The sequence below is a fragment of the Periplaneta americana genome, chromosome 16, assembly GCF_040183065.1.
Source record: "Periplaneta americana isolate PAMFEO1 chromosome 16, P.americana_PAMFEO1_priV1, whole genome shotgun sequence".
Classification (NCBI taxonomy): domain Eukaryota; kingdom Metazoa; phylum Arthropoda; class Insecta; order Blattodea; family Blattidae; genus Periplaneta; species Periplaneta americana.
The window spans coordinates 166,422,949-166,440,332 of record NC_091132.1 but is presented as its reverse complement, the minus strand read 5'-3'; the positions used below and the strand labels follow the sequence as shown (position 1 = coordinate 166,440,332).

Genomic DNA, 17,384 nt, shown 5'->3' with positions numbered 1-17,384 from the left:
AAACGATAAAGTATATCGATTATACAAGAAATGTTCGACTTTTTCCTTGTAGATGGAAAATATTATAGATTCAAATTCCCCTATAATCGTCTTTTCAAAGCTACTTTCGGTGTAACTTAATTTATCTTGTAATCGTTGGTGTTGTTCTTTAGTCAACTGTCCCAAGACAGGTTTGAACCTCGTAAGTAACACCAATATGGCATCACTCATGAGGCAACTAGGCCAGGAGATAATGGGGTAGGCTGGCTATTTCCTTTCCTCCAATGCATACAACGCTGGTTAGTTACATATTCCACTAATCAGATTTTAGATGCATACAAACAATTGTTCTTCCTCTGACACATGTTGTCAAGTGAGTACTGCCTGATAATAGATATAGATATCAGCCAAAACCTCAATCAGAGGTAAATTTATCTTGTAATTGCTGAAATTATACCAGAAATGGCTTTCAGAATCAAGGGAATTTAAATGGTAATCCTATTTTCTTTCTCCTGCCAAAAAAAGAAAAGATAATGTATTTTGGAGGCCTAGTGACGATTTTCACTTTCACAAATTAAAAGATTTTGACAGTAACTGGTGGGAAATAGAGGGAATTTTCAACATAACAGTGACTTTTAAAACACTTTTTGCTTTAAATTTACTGGCTATTTTAATTAATATTATTAAAATTCATTCTTGGTTATTTGGGCATAACTCAATTGTGAACTAAATGGTCTCTTGAATCCAGATGATTCATCCTGCTGGCACTGGTATTTACAGTTTTATGTACGTATATTTCATATTTTTTGTCTTTTATGCCTTATATGTTCATAGCAACATATATGTTGCTGTCGACAAGTATGATTAATAATAATGATGGTGGTAGTGGTTGTGGTGGTGGTGGTGGTGACAGCGTCAGCAGTGCGTACTCATTATGTATTGATCTGTTACAGGATTATGAGAAGACTATCGGGTCTTGCGGCAATGCAGGATACCTGTATGAAGTGAAAATGCCTGGACTTGTCTTTCTTAGACTCATCAATAACAGAAAGAGCTTTTGTATTGCAACTAACATGAAGGCAGCTGGAAAGTTTGATGACTTAATACTTAGAGTAGATGGTAACACGGTGTTGGTACAGTTGAAACACAAGGAAGGAACACAGAATGCAGAAAAAAGGAGAAAATATATGATAGACCAAATCTTTAAAATCCATGAGCACTACTGTTCTTACCTGAAGACAAGGAAGTACTGGGGACTGGATCCGGACCTACAGCACTGGGGTCCGTTCAGCAACGCGCAGTTTGTTGTTTACACAAATGCAGCTCTGGATGAGGATGGAGGTGTTGACACTGACTTCCATGCTGTCCTCATGACAGAAGGGAAATGCAAGCGTTACTGCGGTAATGACTTCCCCACTTTGAAGAACGAGCGTAACTTCAACCAGTTCCTCCATCAGTTCAGGTTCTACACAGAGCAAGCAAGTCAGGAGGAGCTTGATTCCTTAATCAGAACTGAACTTGTTAGGGCGCTAGGGACAGATTCTCAGTTCCAGGCATTTCTGACTAATATAGAGAACTGGAGGAAAGATCCAGGAACTTACCTCATGGAAAATGTTGAGTTTTGGAAGAATATGGTGAAGAGCAGTGTTGGTGACTTAAATAGAGAAAAAGTAGATCAGCTCGCAAAATTTAATCTGCAGTTTGATGAAAGAGAGTTAAACATATTTAGACAACAGTTACCAGAGGGCGGAGGACTTCTGAGTGTTCAGAATTCTAACGTTCTCACTTGTCTCAAAGTTCACCAAAGCATTGAGAAGAAGATTCTGGTAGATGCCAACTTGTTGGAGGAGAGAATGAGTGAAGTGTTGGCCTTGTGGGGTCTGTGGCCTGGATGTGATGTACTTGTAATTGATGGCTGGGTTGAGACAATGGAAAAGATCGCCCACAATTTAGTTTCAGGAAAGACCCTTGTAGTGATTCATGACAGTGAGAAGGGGAGGGAATTAAATTCTCTCAGTCACAAAGACGAATTTCGTTTTGGGCAACTGAATGAGGAATCAAAGAAACAAATATTAGATTGCAAAATAAATTTCCAAGGTGATTTCATCAAACTTAATACATTAGTTGACAACACAGCATTTGATAAAATAGCGACTGCTGAGATTCTAACTCAGATCTTGTCTGGAGTTGCAGAAACTATTGGAGATAAACTGACTCAACAAAATCAACACTATATACCTCGTACACTTTTTAGTAGAGCACACGTGAGTGAGACAATCTTTTCTGATGATCGAGACTGCCTAGTTGTAAGTGGAGTATCACTACAGGCTCTGAGCAAAGTAGTCCATCATAGGAGAGAAGTAGAAATGTTTGACGAAACGAAACATTCTGAAGGAGGTCTGTGTCGCTGTTTTGTAATTCGAGGTAGAGAGGATTTCGACAAGGCCAAAAACGTATTTGAAAGAGTCCATTGGATTCATAAAGAAGAAACTGATTTTATTTGGAAAGAGTCCAAAGGAAGTGTGTCCTATATTAAGTCTCACTTAATGGATGTGACCTCGATCAGAAGCTTGCAGGAAGTGATGCTGCTCTCTGACAAGGTCAAGTTGCTTGTGGATCACCCTGGAATGGGAAAATCAACAGAAATTTTGAATTTAGCTCAGGAATTCAAGCGACATGACCCTGCATGTTGGGTGGTCACTGTAGTTCTGAATGAACACACGGATTACCTGAGTAAATGTGGAGATTCAGCAGTTGAACTTCTGTTACAAGCAGGAACGTTCACGAGTGACTTCGCTACATCACTGTTGAAGCACGAGTTATATCATGGTGGCAATATTGTGATACTGGTAGATGGGTTTGATGAAATCAGCCCTGATTATGCAGGGAAGGTATTGCACATGTTAGAACAACTTATCATGGAATGTAAATTTAAACAGCTTTGGATCACTTCTCGTACTTTAATGAAGGACACTCTTGAGGAAAAGTTCTCCTGTCTTTCATTTGAACTACAGCCTTTCACAAAACAGGATCAACGTGATTTCCTTGCTAAACTTTGGAATGATATAAATGTTGGTCAGTATGACTTAGACATATTTACTACTAATTTGTTGGAAGTGACAGGAAATTCATTAAATGATAAACTTGGCCAATTCACAGAAATTCCTCTGCAGACTTTCATGTTGGCTGAAGTATTTATTAGTGAAGCTTCTCATTTTTGTCTGTCAGGTGAGATGAAGTTTGACCGCAGATTGGATTTATTGGAACTGTATAACAGATTCGTGGATAGAAAGTTTAATATCTTTGCTTGCAAGAAGGGGCGATTAGATGAACCAATAACAAATCTGGTGCAGCTTGAGTCACTGCAGCTGCAGAAGAAAGAGTATGAGAAAGACCATATGGCATGTGCTGTGCATGCCTTGCTGAAGACTGAAGACTTTAACAAACTACATTTCTTCAGTGATGTTATGAGTCGAGTTGAAGATTTCCAGGACCGATTTAGGAAAGCAAAAGAGAAGGGTGGAATTGTTGCTCAAATTCTAAATTCCACAGCAATGTTCATTCACAGAACATTTCTAGAGTTCTTTGCCGCGAAGTGGTTCACAAAATATTTCAAAGATGAAAGAGAATATATAGAAGAGATATTATTTAGAGAAGAATTCGTAATCGTGAGAGAATTTTTTGATAGGATTCTAGCAGAAGGATTTGAATTGCATACTGCCATTCTAAATGAAGACAAAGATAATGTTCTCGAATTGTTGTCATCCCCTGAATGTGATGTGAATGTAAAGGATAAGGGTGGGAGGACACCGTTGCACTTGGGAGTTATCGATCACAATGAAAGTCTTGATTTTTCACCAAATAAAACCAAGTATGAAATCATGGAGCTATTACTGCAGAATCATTGTGATTATAAGGTTGAAGAGGGTGTGTTCCACTGGCGACCCCTGACACTCGCTGACAAGATACAAGCGTGGTCAGCTGTTGACATGCTGCTAGGTAGAGGTGCTGAAAGTAGTGACATGATATTCACTATGGAATTGATCAGGGGTGAAGAGGGTAATGAATTTTTGTGCAGAATTTTGAAAATTGTTGCATTACAGGGCTATATCAATATTGCGAAATTGATGTTTAAATGTGGCATGTGTGTGAATCATCCCATTACAACATACGTTAGTGTTAATGGGTGTGGGAGAGATGTTACTACCACAATGCTACACATAGCATCTTCTGCGGGACAAATGAAGCTGGTCGAGTTTTTGCTCGAGGTTGAAGAATCGCAAGGATTTATAAAGAAAAGGACTTTCTGGTGGGCTCTCCCCCTACTTTATCTAAAAACTCAGAAGTCTTCAGCATATACTGTCAAAGAGCGTTTAGAAACAAAAGACTGGAATTACAAAACACCTTTGTCATGGGCTGCTTACAGCGGTGTTCTAGAAATGGTGAGCTTGCTAGTTGAGAAAGGTGCAGATGTTAATACATACGATATGGATAAACAAACACCTTTGTATTATGCAGTTTCTGGTAGCCATGTGAACGTTGTGCAGTTCTTAATAAATAGTGGCGCTGATGTTAATGCATGTAACACATTTGGTGACAGTCCAATATCCGTTGCTACGAAACAAGGTAATGTGGATTTAACGAAACTCCTATTGGATAAAGGCGCTGATGTTAATACATGTGACTATTTTGGTGCAAGTCTAATATTCGCTGCAGCAAGAGACGGTAATGTGGACATTGTGAGACTCCTAATGGGTAAAGGCGCTGATGTTAATGCATGTAACGATATTGGTGAAAGTCTAATATTCGCTGCTGCAAGAGGAGGTAATGTGGACATTGTGAGACTCCTAATGGATAAAGGCGCTGATGTTAATGCATGTGACACTTTTTGTGAAAGTCCAATATTCCAAGCTGCAAGAGGAGGTAATGTGGATATTGTGAGACTCCTAATGGATGAGGACACTGATGTTAATGCATGTAACCTTTTTGGTTCAAGTTTAATATTCGCTGCTGTAACAGGAGGTAATGTGGATATTGTGAGATTCCTAATAAATAAAGGCGCTGATGTTAATGCATGTAAGAATTTTGGTGAAAGACTAATATTCACTGCAGCACAAGAAGGTAATGTGGACATTTTGAGACTCCTAATGGATAAAGGCGCTGATGTTAATGCATGTAACAATATTGGTGAAAGTCCAATACTCGCTGCTGCAAGAAGAGGTAATGTGGATATTGTGAGACTCCTAATAGATAAAGGCACTGATGTTAATGCATGCGTGAATTCTGGTGAACGTCTAATAGTCGCTGCTGCAAGTGGAGGCAATGTAGATATTGTCAGACTCCTATTGGTAAAGGCGCTGATGTTAATGCATGTAGCAATATTGGTGAAAGTCCAATATTCGTTGCTGCAGAAAGAGGTGATGTGGATATTGTGAGCCTCCTAATGGATAAAGGCGCTGATGTTAATGCATGTAGCAATATTGGTGAAAGTCCTATATTCGCTGCTGCAAGAAGAGGTAATGTGGATATTCTGAGCCTCCTATTGGATAAAGGCGCTGATGTTAATGCATGTAATGTTAGAGGTGAAAGTCCAATATTCGCTGCTGTAATAGGAGGTAATGTGGATATTCTGAGACTCCTAATGGATAAAGTCTCTGATGTCAATGCATGTAACAATATTGGTGAAAGTCCATTATTAGCTGCTGCAACAGGAGGTAATCTGGATATTGTGAGCCTCCTATTGGATAAAGGCGCTGATGTTAATTCATGTAACAATTTTGGTAAAAGTCCAATATTAGCTGCTGCAGAAATAGGTAATGTGGATATTGTTAGTCTCCTAATGAATAAAGGCGCTGATGTTAATGTGTGTAAGAATTTTTTTGTAAGTCTAATATTCGCTGCAGCAAAACGAGGTAATGTGGACATTGTGAGACTTCTAATGGATAAAGGCGTTGATGTTAAAGCTTGTAAGAATTTTGGTGAAAGTCTAATATTCGCTGCTGCAAGAGGAGTTAATGTGGATATTGTGAGACTCCTAATTGATAAAGGCGCTGATGTTAATGCATGTACCATTATTGGTGAAAGTCCAATATTCGCTGCTGCAAGCGGAGGTAATGTGGATATTGTGAGTCTCCTAGTGGATAAAGGCGCTGATGTTAACGCATGTAACTATTTTGGTGAAAGTCCAATATTCTCAGCTGCAAGAGGAGTTAATGTGGATATTGTGAGACTCCTAATCGATAAAGGCGCTGATGTTAATGCATGTAGCAATATTGGTGAAAGTCCAGTATTCGCTGCTGCAATAAGTGGTAATTTGGATATTGTGAGTCTCCTAGTGGATAAAGGCGCTGATGTTAATATTGGTATAAGTCCAATATTCGTAGCTGCAAAAGGAGGTAATGTGGATTTGTGAGACTCCTAATGGATAAAGGCGCTGATGTTAATGCATGTAACAATGTAGGTGAAACTCCAATATTCGTTGCTGCAAGAGGTGGTAATGTGGATTTTGTGAGACTTGTAATGGATAAAGGTGCTGACGTTATTGCGTGTAACTATTTTGGTGAAAGTTTAATATTCGCTGCCGCAAAAGGATGTAGTATGGATATTGTGAGCCTTCTAATGGATAAAGGCGCTGATGTTAATGCATGTAACAATGTTGGTGAAACTCCAATATTCGTTGCTCTAAAGGAGGTAATGTGGATATGGTGAGATTCCTAATAGATAAGGCGTTGATGTTAATGCATGTAACAATATCTGTGAAAGTCCAATATTCGCTGCTGCAAGAGGAGGTAATGTGGATATTGTGAGTCTCCTAATAAGGCGGTGATGTTAATGCATGTAACAATATTGTTGAAAGTCGAATATTCGCTGCTGCAAAATGGGGTAATGTGGACATTATGAGACTTCTAATGGAAAAAGTTCTCAAAATATATTCGCCAGCTCTTATTTCTTAATCAATACTCTCACAGCGAGACAATCATGACAAAAGCGTTGTTTTGGATTCTGTACTAACACAGCCATCAAAGATTAGACGACTTACGACCTTTATTTGATGAGCTGATAAGTGATGAGAATATTGAGTGAGGAATACATGTGAAGCTATTGAGAATGTAAGGGAACAAGAAAGCAACTATTTGTAAGGCAGAAAATTTTTCTAGAAAAAATATATAATGGCGAATTTTCCATGTCATGTTAGCGTATTATGTTAATACACTTATGTTAATAAATCTTTAACCCTGAGATAAAGAAAATGTCCTCGCGTCACAGCTTTTGAACTATTCTTTTAACTCATATCAGCAATGCTCCCAGCTTGCTGATACTTGCTCTCACCATTTTCCAAATAAAGTATGTATAAATTTAAATTCAAGCTTAATTTAGACTATCCAGTTTATTAATAATAATGTGAATTTATATTAAATACAGCAAGGTAGTGATTCCAGTGTATAAGCCTCACAATGTCCTATTGCATGTCATTGGGAGTAAAATATTTTCTTTAACATTTGCGCACCAATGGTCCCAATAATGCTTGACGAACAATGAAAGAGTATTACTTTGAAATAATCTGTACCTACTACGTAAAATGAAATACAGTGTTCGTTTTTTGTTGTTTCGAAATTACTGCAATATTTTCTTGAAACACACTATTCAAATCATGTAAATAAATGATTCTTTACAAACGACTTCTTTGTGAATTATAAATGAGTAAGTCTATTGTTTCTTATGTTACAATTGTCAAAATAGACACTGACAATAAATTGTGTTTTTTCCTTGTGCTAAGTGTGTTTATAATGTCCAAATGCCTGTTTAATTGAACATTGGAAGTGCAGAATAGATTCTTGTACATCCCTCTGTCTAAGAACTGGTAAGACAAGAGGACTTATAATACAACAGAAGGGTTCATTCCTATCCTTTTCCCTGTTAACCGCTGCTAAACTCTTTTACCCAACACTATTTGCTCTACCATTGTTTCCTACCAACATTCCACCACCAAATTCAGACTTCAAGAAATGGAAAATGAGCATGCGTGCTTTTGGTTTAAGTTGTCAGTCCTGACAAGCAAGGCAAAAGAAGACACAAGAGGGAAGACATTTTGAATTTGTTTGGCGTGTTGTGCTGTTACTCAAAATGCCATCATATGCAGTGGCGTAGCGTCAATGTAAGCTAAAAAGCTTAGCTTCCCCAGTTAATAATAATTTCATAATAAACCTGCAGTTTATGGAGAAAATTATTTATTAATATTAATAGAATTTATATTTACGCGTTAAATATTGTGATGCGGCAGCTTAGGATGATTTGTGATGCAGCAGTAAACAAGAAGCCTGCACACACCAGCTTCCAAGCAGACTGGTTTCTTCTGTGTAATCCACCCCGCAGATTTTCCATCCTTTTGTAACTAAACTACCCTAAGGCTCTTAAGGCTCGCAAGAAGCCAAGAAGCTAGCTTTAACATTTAAAATAAGTAGTTTCCGAATTATCCCTTTTCGTCAGTTGTGTTCAGTTGAAGTGTTAGTGTGCTTTGTGGCTGATATAATAAATAATGAGCGAAATAACAGTTCCTGACACTAATTTACTTGAATATTTTTAGGACAATTGTATTATCAAGACTGACTTACAAACAAAAGTGTGATTTAAAAAACAAATGACCGACTCCCTTGCTGTCAATGAAGGACACAACCAAAAGACAGACGCATACTTACGTAATGATACTAATATTGTGATTTCTCTAAGTATGACAGGGAGTGAGCTAATGTTATACGTATACGTGTCTATTTGTTAGAGATATGTGTAAACCGTGAAATCATATTTTACTACGTATCATTTCAGGTCATGCCTTATTGGTGTTACTTACGGCGTTCCAACCAATCTTCGACTGCTGACTTGAAATTGACTACTATTTATTTTAAGACTGTATTTTTGTAATACGTTTTCTCATATTGCATGAAAGACAACTTGAGTTAGCTTCCTCTGCTCAAAATTTCATGCTACGCCACTGATCACATGTTAAATGCGAATATTTCAAGTGCAAGAATCGGAAGGACAGCTACCCGAAGAAATGGCCAACATTTCTTCAAAATACCGGGAGATAGTGAAAAGTGAGTTTTCATTTACAATGTATTAATATTTTCATTTAAACTAATTTGATGTATTGTAGATTTTCCTAGAGACGTGCATCATGATGAATTACATAAATTGCCGGATACTTATGTTTAAGTTATATATGTGTATATATATGTATATCCTTACACTCCTCACTTTATTATTTAAATTATATATATATATATATATATATATATATATAATTTATGTAGTATGTATTCGTCTAAATTAACAATAACTTACCTGATGAACAGGTGCAGTAAGTAGTACACAGTTTTACTACAAATTTTCGGCATATGAAAGGCCTAACAATATTAATTTTTTATTAGGCCTACATTTAAATTTGTTTGATTCACATCGTATTTTTACAAATGAATAGCTAAGCTGGAAAAAGTTGCAAACGACATTATTTTTGTTCCTCTAAATTATAATTTGGAGCTTGCAACTTTTCTCGCTTTGCTATTAAAATATTGTCGTAAATTATGAGTGTTTTTCTCCAAAAATACGTTACAAATGGAGTAATAATTAGTATTTTACCTTCAAGGTCATTGGAGCAGTTTCTTTTCATTTTCTAGCTTATCCGAGTGATTTTACAAAGTACCACGAAATGGTGTCGCTGTGCTCATCATTTATATTTATATTTTATTCCCTTTTTTTGATTTCAAATGCAAGGCATGGCCAGAAGCAATTGGCAGAGAATACCTAATGGTGAATGTGCCCAAGAAATTGTACAACAACTTTCGGGTGTGTGCAGACTATTTTGAAGATCAGTATTTCACAATTACCCTCCGGACACATCTGAATAGAGGAGTCATACGTTGCAAAGTTCAGTCTATCTTCATTAAGTCAAGGATTCTTATTTAATCATATACTTTTTAGGTATCATCGGCTTACTTCTAAAACTAAGTCCAGATTTTCCGGAATGTTGAAATCTTTGTGTAACTATTTTTAAAATGCTTCTGCTGGTAACATCTCGTTAGTATGGAAATGCTTCTACATTTTGTATATAGCAATTGTTAGCTGGGGTATAAAAATAATGAATTCTTTTGTGCAATTTCCTGAAATGCAGTTATAAGATTTTTAAAGTAAGCCAACGATGATAATAATAATAAAAATAATAATAATAATAATAATGATGATTTATTTAACCTGGCAGAGTTAAGGCCATACGGCCTTCTCTAACACTCAACCAGGAGTAAAAACTGCGTTACAGAAACACTACAAATTTACAAAGTACACACAAAACTGAATAAGATAATAATAATAAAATGTAAACAACAAGTAAGAAGAAATCAGACATAATATATAACATAGAGAAGGAAAGAAAAAAGCATAATAAAATGTGAACAGCAGATCAAAAATAAATGAGCACTACAAAGTATAAAAAATAAGAGAATTACTGATGATGATAATAATAATAATAAATAAGAATAGTAATGATAATAATAATAAAATAATACTAGGTCTAATAGTAATAATAATACTAATAGTAGTAATAAAATAGTGCAGTACAAAGCATACGATGAATACAATATTTTTAAGTATACACAGTAAGGGAAAAAAAAAGTGAATACGTGGAAACATGCAATACAACACTTGTATAATAGTAAGTTAGTTTGGAAACTCGTCATAAGATAATTTTCTAACTTGGATTTGAAAGATTTCAATGTTCGGCAGCCCTTGACTTCAGGCGGCAGAGAGTTCCAGTGACGAGAGGTAGCAACAGTGAAAGATGAGGAATACGGAGATGATGTGTGAAGTGGAATTTCTAGCGTGTTATCGCGTTGTGATCGAGTATTAATATTATGATAGCGAGAGAGAGATGAAAACGAGCGAATAAATAATAGGGGGATGAAGTGTGCATAATTCGATATAGGAGAGAAAGGGAGTGCAGATTTCTCCTCTCATGTAACCTAAGCCATGATAACTTCTCGAAAGTAGGTGAGATATGCAATTTCAGTGTTTCAGAACTATACTCATAAATTCTGTCATAATTGGAGATTCTGTAATTGTTATTTATAGGAAAAGATATGTAATCCCATATTGCGCTTAGTAGATCCCATAACTGCAACCTCTATTCGTGGTGTTATAGGCCTACTTACTCTTACTGTTAGTTTATAATTATATATTTTCTGTTGTTTTGTTTTATACAGATTCTGCAGGGCCAAGTCACATGGAGTGGGAAGAGGCTGCTCAACCCACTGCGAGCCCCGGAGACCATGAGAAGATTGATAGTAACACCGAAGAGGAGAAAGATTCGCAGTCTTTGAGTACAATTGCATTGTCAGAGAGGAAGAGTTCTGAAGACTTTGCAGAAAGAACCGAAGATACACATAGCCCTTGCATGTATAAAGAGTAAGGTTCCTGGGCCATTATATTGTGACGGCAGGCCGAATGTTCTCGGCGCTTCTGGGAACTTCGTGCGCGTCCGGCAGAAGAGAGGGGGCGCGAGGAGACGGCACGCTGTTCCGCGCAGAGAGGGGGAAGTAATGGTCCTGCAACTGGGGGAGAAATCCAGAGAAGTCGAGAGGCGCCATCTTATCAGCATCTGTAGTAATTTCCAGCATCGTACTCTCTAGAAACTATGTTTTGGTTATAAATAGGAGACGCAAGTGAGCTAACAGTAGTTGATGTTGCAGTCGTTGCTAGTTTTGGACAGCAAGGCAGTCAGTCTTGTGTAGCAAAGAAGCCAGCTTCGAGACCGGAGTTCGACTTGAGTGTGTCCGTCCGTAACTGTGGGAGCGTCCTGGCCAGTGGACTGTCGCTGGAAGTCCTGAGTTTGAGTGCATTGGACCGCAGTTTGGGGACCTGAGTTCGAAGTTCAGTGGACTGTCCCTGAAGGTCTGGGGTTCGAGATACTGTGAACTCGAGTGACTGAGCTAGAAGAACTAGCCAAGGCAAACGAACTGTGAACTGACAGTTTTGTGTTGTAAATAGTGCTTTGTGAAGATTAGTTAAGATTAGCAGTACATTGTTGTTCTCAATAATCCAAGTAAATTGTCATTGTCGTCTGTGGAGTGCAATAACGAATACTGTGTTACTGTGTGGAGTGGAAATCCCATTGTTGACGGGAGTGTTTACATTCAATTATAGAAAGTGATTATTGTTGTGAGAATAAAATTACTTTCTTGTTTGAAGTAAAAGTTACAAATTGGTGTCAGAAGCGGGATTTTATCGACATAATGGAGAACCTACAGCAGATCCTGCAAGCCATCGCGGAACTGAAAAAGGACATAAGTGATGTAAAAGCAGAAATGAAGAACGATATAAGGGGAGTGAAAGGCGACATAAGCGGAGTGAAAGATGACGTCACTAAGCAAAGTGGAAGCGTTTCGGCCCACGTAGATGGAATTGCCGCCATCGTGAAAGACGAACTTAAAGCCAATTTTGACAATCTAAACAAGAATTTTACAACTATAAACTACTGTTTCAGTAGCCGAATTGAGACAGGATGTAGACCAGTTTGACAGCAAAATTCGCGCTCTCGAGCACCATCAAGAGCAGACGAGTGTGTTAATGGACCAACATGCTGAAGAAAACAAGCACATGCTCGCGTTAGTGGATCGCCAGGCCAGAGAACAGAAACGGATAATCGCCGAGGAAGTTCAACGGGCCATGCAACAATTGGCAACTGAATTGAGGACCCCGTATATAGTGACCCTCCGGAACCATCACCTTCAGCCAGACATTCGAACGTGAAGACGCCGAAGTTCGACGGTACGACGTCTTGGGCGATTTTCCGTCGCCAGTTCGAGGCTATCGCAGAGCACAATGGGTGAATGCCATCAGAAAAAACTACCCAGCTGCTGGCCGCGCTTCAGGGACAGGCGTCGGAGATTCTTCACAGCGTTCCAGAAGATGGGACAGCCGCTGAGATAATGGCGGCCTTGGAGGGACGTTATGGTGACCATCAACTTGCGGCAGCGTTTAGGACCCAATTGAAAACGAGGGTCTAACAGCCAGGCGAGTCCCTGCTAGAATTTGCGATGGAGGTGGAACAACTGGCCCATAAGGCCCTCAGGGTCCTACCACCTAACTTCATCGCTGGAGAGGCAGTCTACACCTTCGGCAGCGGAGTTCGAGACCCCGAAATCAGACAACAGCTACTCTTGGCAGAGCATCGCACCATCAACGCAGCTCTGGCGGCGGCCCTCAGGATGGAGGCAGCCAAGTTGACGGTGAATGTCTCGGCATCGCACTGGATTAGGAGCGTCGCGGCGGCAGACGTCGAGGAACGTCAACCGAAGTCACCCAAGCGACGGAGACGAGGAGTGCCCACCTGCTGGTCCTGCGGCGAACCCGGACACTTAAGGAGGGACTGTGACCGATCTGATCACAGACAGGAAAACTAAAGGGGGCCGATGCGAGGAGGGGCACGTCGGCGCCATCATCACCATCCTCTTGGCTGATCTTGAAGACGGTTAACAGAAGATGCGATGATGGGCTGATTGCTGATGGCTGGATAAGAGGCCGCCCATGCAGAGTACTGGTAGACACCAGGGCGTCGCTCACTATCGCGAGACCGGAAGTCGTGTGTGGCCTACCTGGGAGGACGCCGCTGCGCCGATATGAGCTACGTACTGCTTCAGGCAATAGCCTACCCAACCAGAAAGAGGTTTTCCTGGATTTGACCTTGGGAAAGAGGAGACTGGAGATGTGGGTGTTCGTCGCCAACATCATTGAAGACGTCATCCTGGGACTCGACGCCATGCGGATCTTCGATGCGACGGTGGACGTCCGGCGCCGTATCCTCCGTTTTGGTCAGGATGAAGTGTTTCTGAGGGACGTTGAAGACCAACCCATGGCCAGCAGACTCACCTTGCAGAATCAAGTGATAATCCCAGCAGGCTGCGAGACGGCGGTGACGGCAAGACTGGACGGACAGCTTAAGAGAAACCTGCTCGTCGATTCGCAAACAACTCCGATAGATGGGGTTTATGTGGCCTGATCCCTACTCCCGAACCAGAAAGTGGTACCGGTGAGGGTTCTGAGTGTCACCAATGCTGAGTTAGCTAAGCTGTACTCTGTAATCTGTCGAAACAGGAAGCGATCTCTGTCATATGTCAAAGGATGTCTAATGCTTTAATAAATACGATTTCATTACTTTCAAATAAAGTGAAAATATATTGCTTATGGTCACAACAAAGTTATGATTGCTTATCATAATCCTTGGGCACAACACTTCTATCTTGCAGCAAATAACTATGGAACTGTATAATTTCAAGGGAAAAATTGTTCCGGGCCGGGTATCGATCCCGGGACCTCTGGTTGAACGTATCAGCGCTCTTACCAACTGAGCTACTCAGGAACTGCACCCGACACCGTCTCAACTTTTCCCTTTATATCCACACAACTAGCGTGGGCTGACGAAATGCCAGAGATCCACATCGAGTACACACAATCTCTGTGTGACTTGAAATTGTGGTTTTCTGTTAATGTGCACAGTGATGTATATATTATGCAAATCTAGTCTTTCAGGTAACCTTCTTCGCTATACTGTTTTGGTTATCAGGCATTAATAAGTGATGTAATTGCAGTTCAATAATCTCAAGTGCTCGCGACTGACCAATTAAATGTTTCAACAGACCGGTTATAAATTCTCGACTGCATGCGCTCGAGTGTATCATTTCTCGGCTGCCAAGGACTGATTGGCAAGTTCGGTCGGCCGTTTTCAAGAAAATGTTGAGGTCTAATATACTAGTAGGAAGTGTTAATGTAAAATTTGTAATGTTCTTACATGAAAGAGATGTTGATGTTAACCATGCTTAATGTAAATAAAAATTTTGCTAAGAGGTTAATATTGCTTGCAATGTGAAGAAGTGTTATGCGCCATTCAGATAATTAAGAGGGAGAGCTGCTGATGTGTGATGCCTCTATAGAGGATGCTAAGATTGTAAGGTTATAATATTTTAGTATTTGAAAATGATCTTGTAGATACGTATTGTAAGGTTAACTGGATACTGGAGCTGATGTCAATTCGTGTAATAAGAATTATGATTATCTAATATTCATTACAATGAAATGTCATCTGAAATTAGGAATACGTTTGTTATAATCCAGCACTGATAAGAGATGTGAATGTACATTTTATATTGTAACACTGTTATTGTCAGTACACTTTTGTTTCCATTGTTGGTACGTATTTCTATCGATACTATTTGCTTTCATTTTATCAACTCACACCTCCATTCTATCATCCTTACGCATGTAGAGATCATTCCTACCATTTATCCTCATCCTAATATTCCATCCACATCCAAGCAACAACAGTCCTAGGCCTACTAGTATTAAGTTCTGATAATATGTGACTAAGGTATCTTGAGCAGCCTAGCTTCGGACTGGATTTTCACTCCCTTTGCCATTGTAGTCGAACTCATAAATAAGTAACTTGTCTTTCTGTTTTATATCTATTTTCCTTTCTAACTCCAGATTGCATAAACAGGATACCTTACTTATTCCCTGTCATCTGGATGGTTTTACATGACAGTTATTTATAATTTTTATGTTTGCATTTATATCGCCTACGAATGGGAAGTACAGTTAGGAAAATTGTCCGTTTTCCAATATATAATGTATACTGATAGATTGAAAATCCTCTATATCTACTGTCACAAATTAAAGGATTCTGAAAGTAATGATGGCGGATAGAGGGGAATTTGAACCTAATAGTGATTTCAGCATACCTTTCACATGAAATTTAGTGACTTGAAACTCAAAGCAATATAATTCAATAGTACTCATATTTGGCTTATATTGCTGCACATAACTCAAGTGTGGAAAGATATTCCTGTAGACGGTTTTAAATATAGAGGACGCTTGTAACGTGTTAGCATTTGTTGTTTTCATTTTATATTTTGTACAATTTGCTATATTGTGTATTTTTTTTAGCATTTGTGATCACTGATTCTTTTTTTATGATGACTGGGAAAGATTTACTTTTGTTAATTGTGTCGTGATTAGATAGAACACCCATTGAAATAAATTTCTTGTACATTGCATATTGCAATCTGTATTTATTTTATGCTGTAAATACATTTCCAGCCCTAATCATACTTCATACTCATAATAGAATCTAATAATCTCAACTTTACTCATTCGTGATTTAAAATGGAGCGCAAGGTCTCTGGTATCGGAGCACGTTGCATGGTTTACAAAAAGAATAGCTGACATTGGTGTATAGAATGCGAAGTGTGATACTTACTTACTTACTTACTGGCTTTTAAGGAACCCGGAGGTTCATTGCCGCCCTCACATAAGCCCGCCATTGGTCCCTATCCTGAGCAAGATTAATCCAGTTTCTACCATCATATCCCACCTCCTTCAAATCCATTTTAATATTATCTTCCCACCTGCGTCTCGGCCTCCCCAAAGGTCTTTTTCCCTCCGGCCTCCCAACTAACACACTATATGCATTTCTGGATTCGCCCATACGTGCTACATGCCCTGCCCATCTCAAACGTCTGGATTTAATGTTCCTAATTATGTCAGGTGAAGAATACAATGCGTGCAGCTCTGCGTTGTGTAACTTTCTCCATTCTCCTGTAACTTCATCCCTCTTAGCCCCAAATATTTTCCTAAGCACCTTATTCTCATACACCCTTAATCTCTGTTCCTCTCTCAAAGTGAGAGTCCAAGTTTCACAACCATACAGAACAACCGGTAATATAACTGTTTTATAAATTCTAACTTTCAGATTTTTTGACAGAAGACTAGATGACAAAAGCTTCTCAACCGAATAATAACACGCATTTCCCATATTTATTCTGCGTTTAATTTCCTCCCAATTGTCATTTATATTGTTGCTCCAAGATATTTTAATTTTTCCACCTCTTCGAAAGATATATCTCCAATTTTTATAGTTCCATTTCGTACAATATTCTGGTCACGAGACATAATCATATACTTAGTCTTTTCAGGATTTACTTCCAACCCTATCGCTTTACTTGCTTCAACTAGAATTTCCGCGTTTTCCCTAATCATTTGTGGATTTTCTCCTAGCATATTCACGTCATCCGCATAGACAAGAAGCTGATGTAATCCATTCAACTCCAAACCCTGTCTATTATCCTGAACTTTCCTAATGGCATATTCTAGAGCGAAGTTAAAAAGTAAAGGTGATAGTGCATCTCCCTGCTTTAGCCCGCAGTGAATTGGAAAAGCATCAGATAGAAACTGGCCTATACGGACTCTGCTGTAAGTTTCACTAAGACACATTTTAATTAATCAAACTAGTTTCTTGGGAATACCAAATTCAATAAGAATATCATATAAAGTAAAGTGTGATAGTGATGTAATTATTTGTGGCAGTG

General features: G+C 38.9%; 1 protein-coding gene across 14 annotated transcripts in view; it reads left to right on the top strand.

Annotated features, from left to right (window-relative positions):
• LOC138691797 (uncharacterized) overlaps nucleotides 1-16,073 on the top strand; it is a 40,102-nt gene extending 24,029 nt beyond the window's left edge. For 13 of the 14 annotated variants that reach the window (XM_069814211.1, XM_069814223.1, XM_069814222.1 and 10 more), the window contains one exon: nucleotides 933-16,073. In XM_069814211.1, the coding sequence (XP_069670312.1) occupies nucleotides 933-5,414 (4,482 nt within the window). In that variant the 3' untranslated portion in view covers nucleotides 5,415-16,073. The remainder of the gene's footprint in view (nucleotides 1-932) is intronic. The other variant, XR_011329965.1, reaches the window with a different exon arrangement.
• The last annotated feature ends 1,311 nt before the right edge of the window (nucleotides 16,074-17,384 follow it).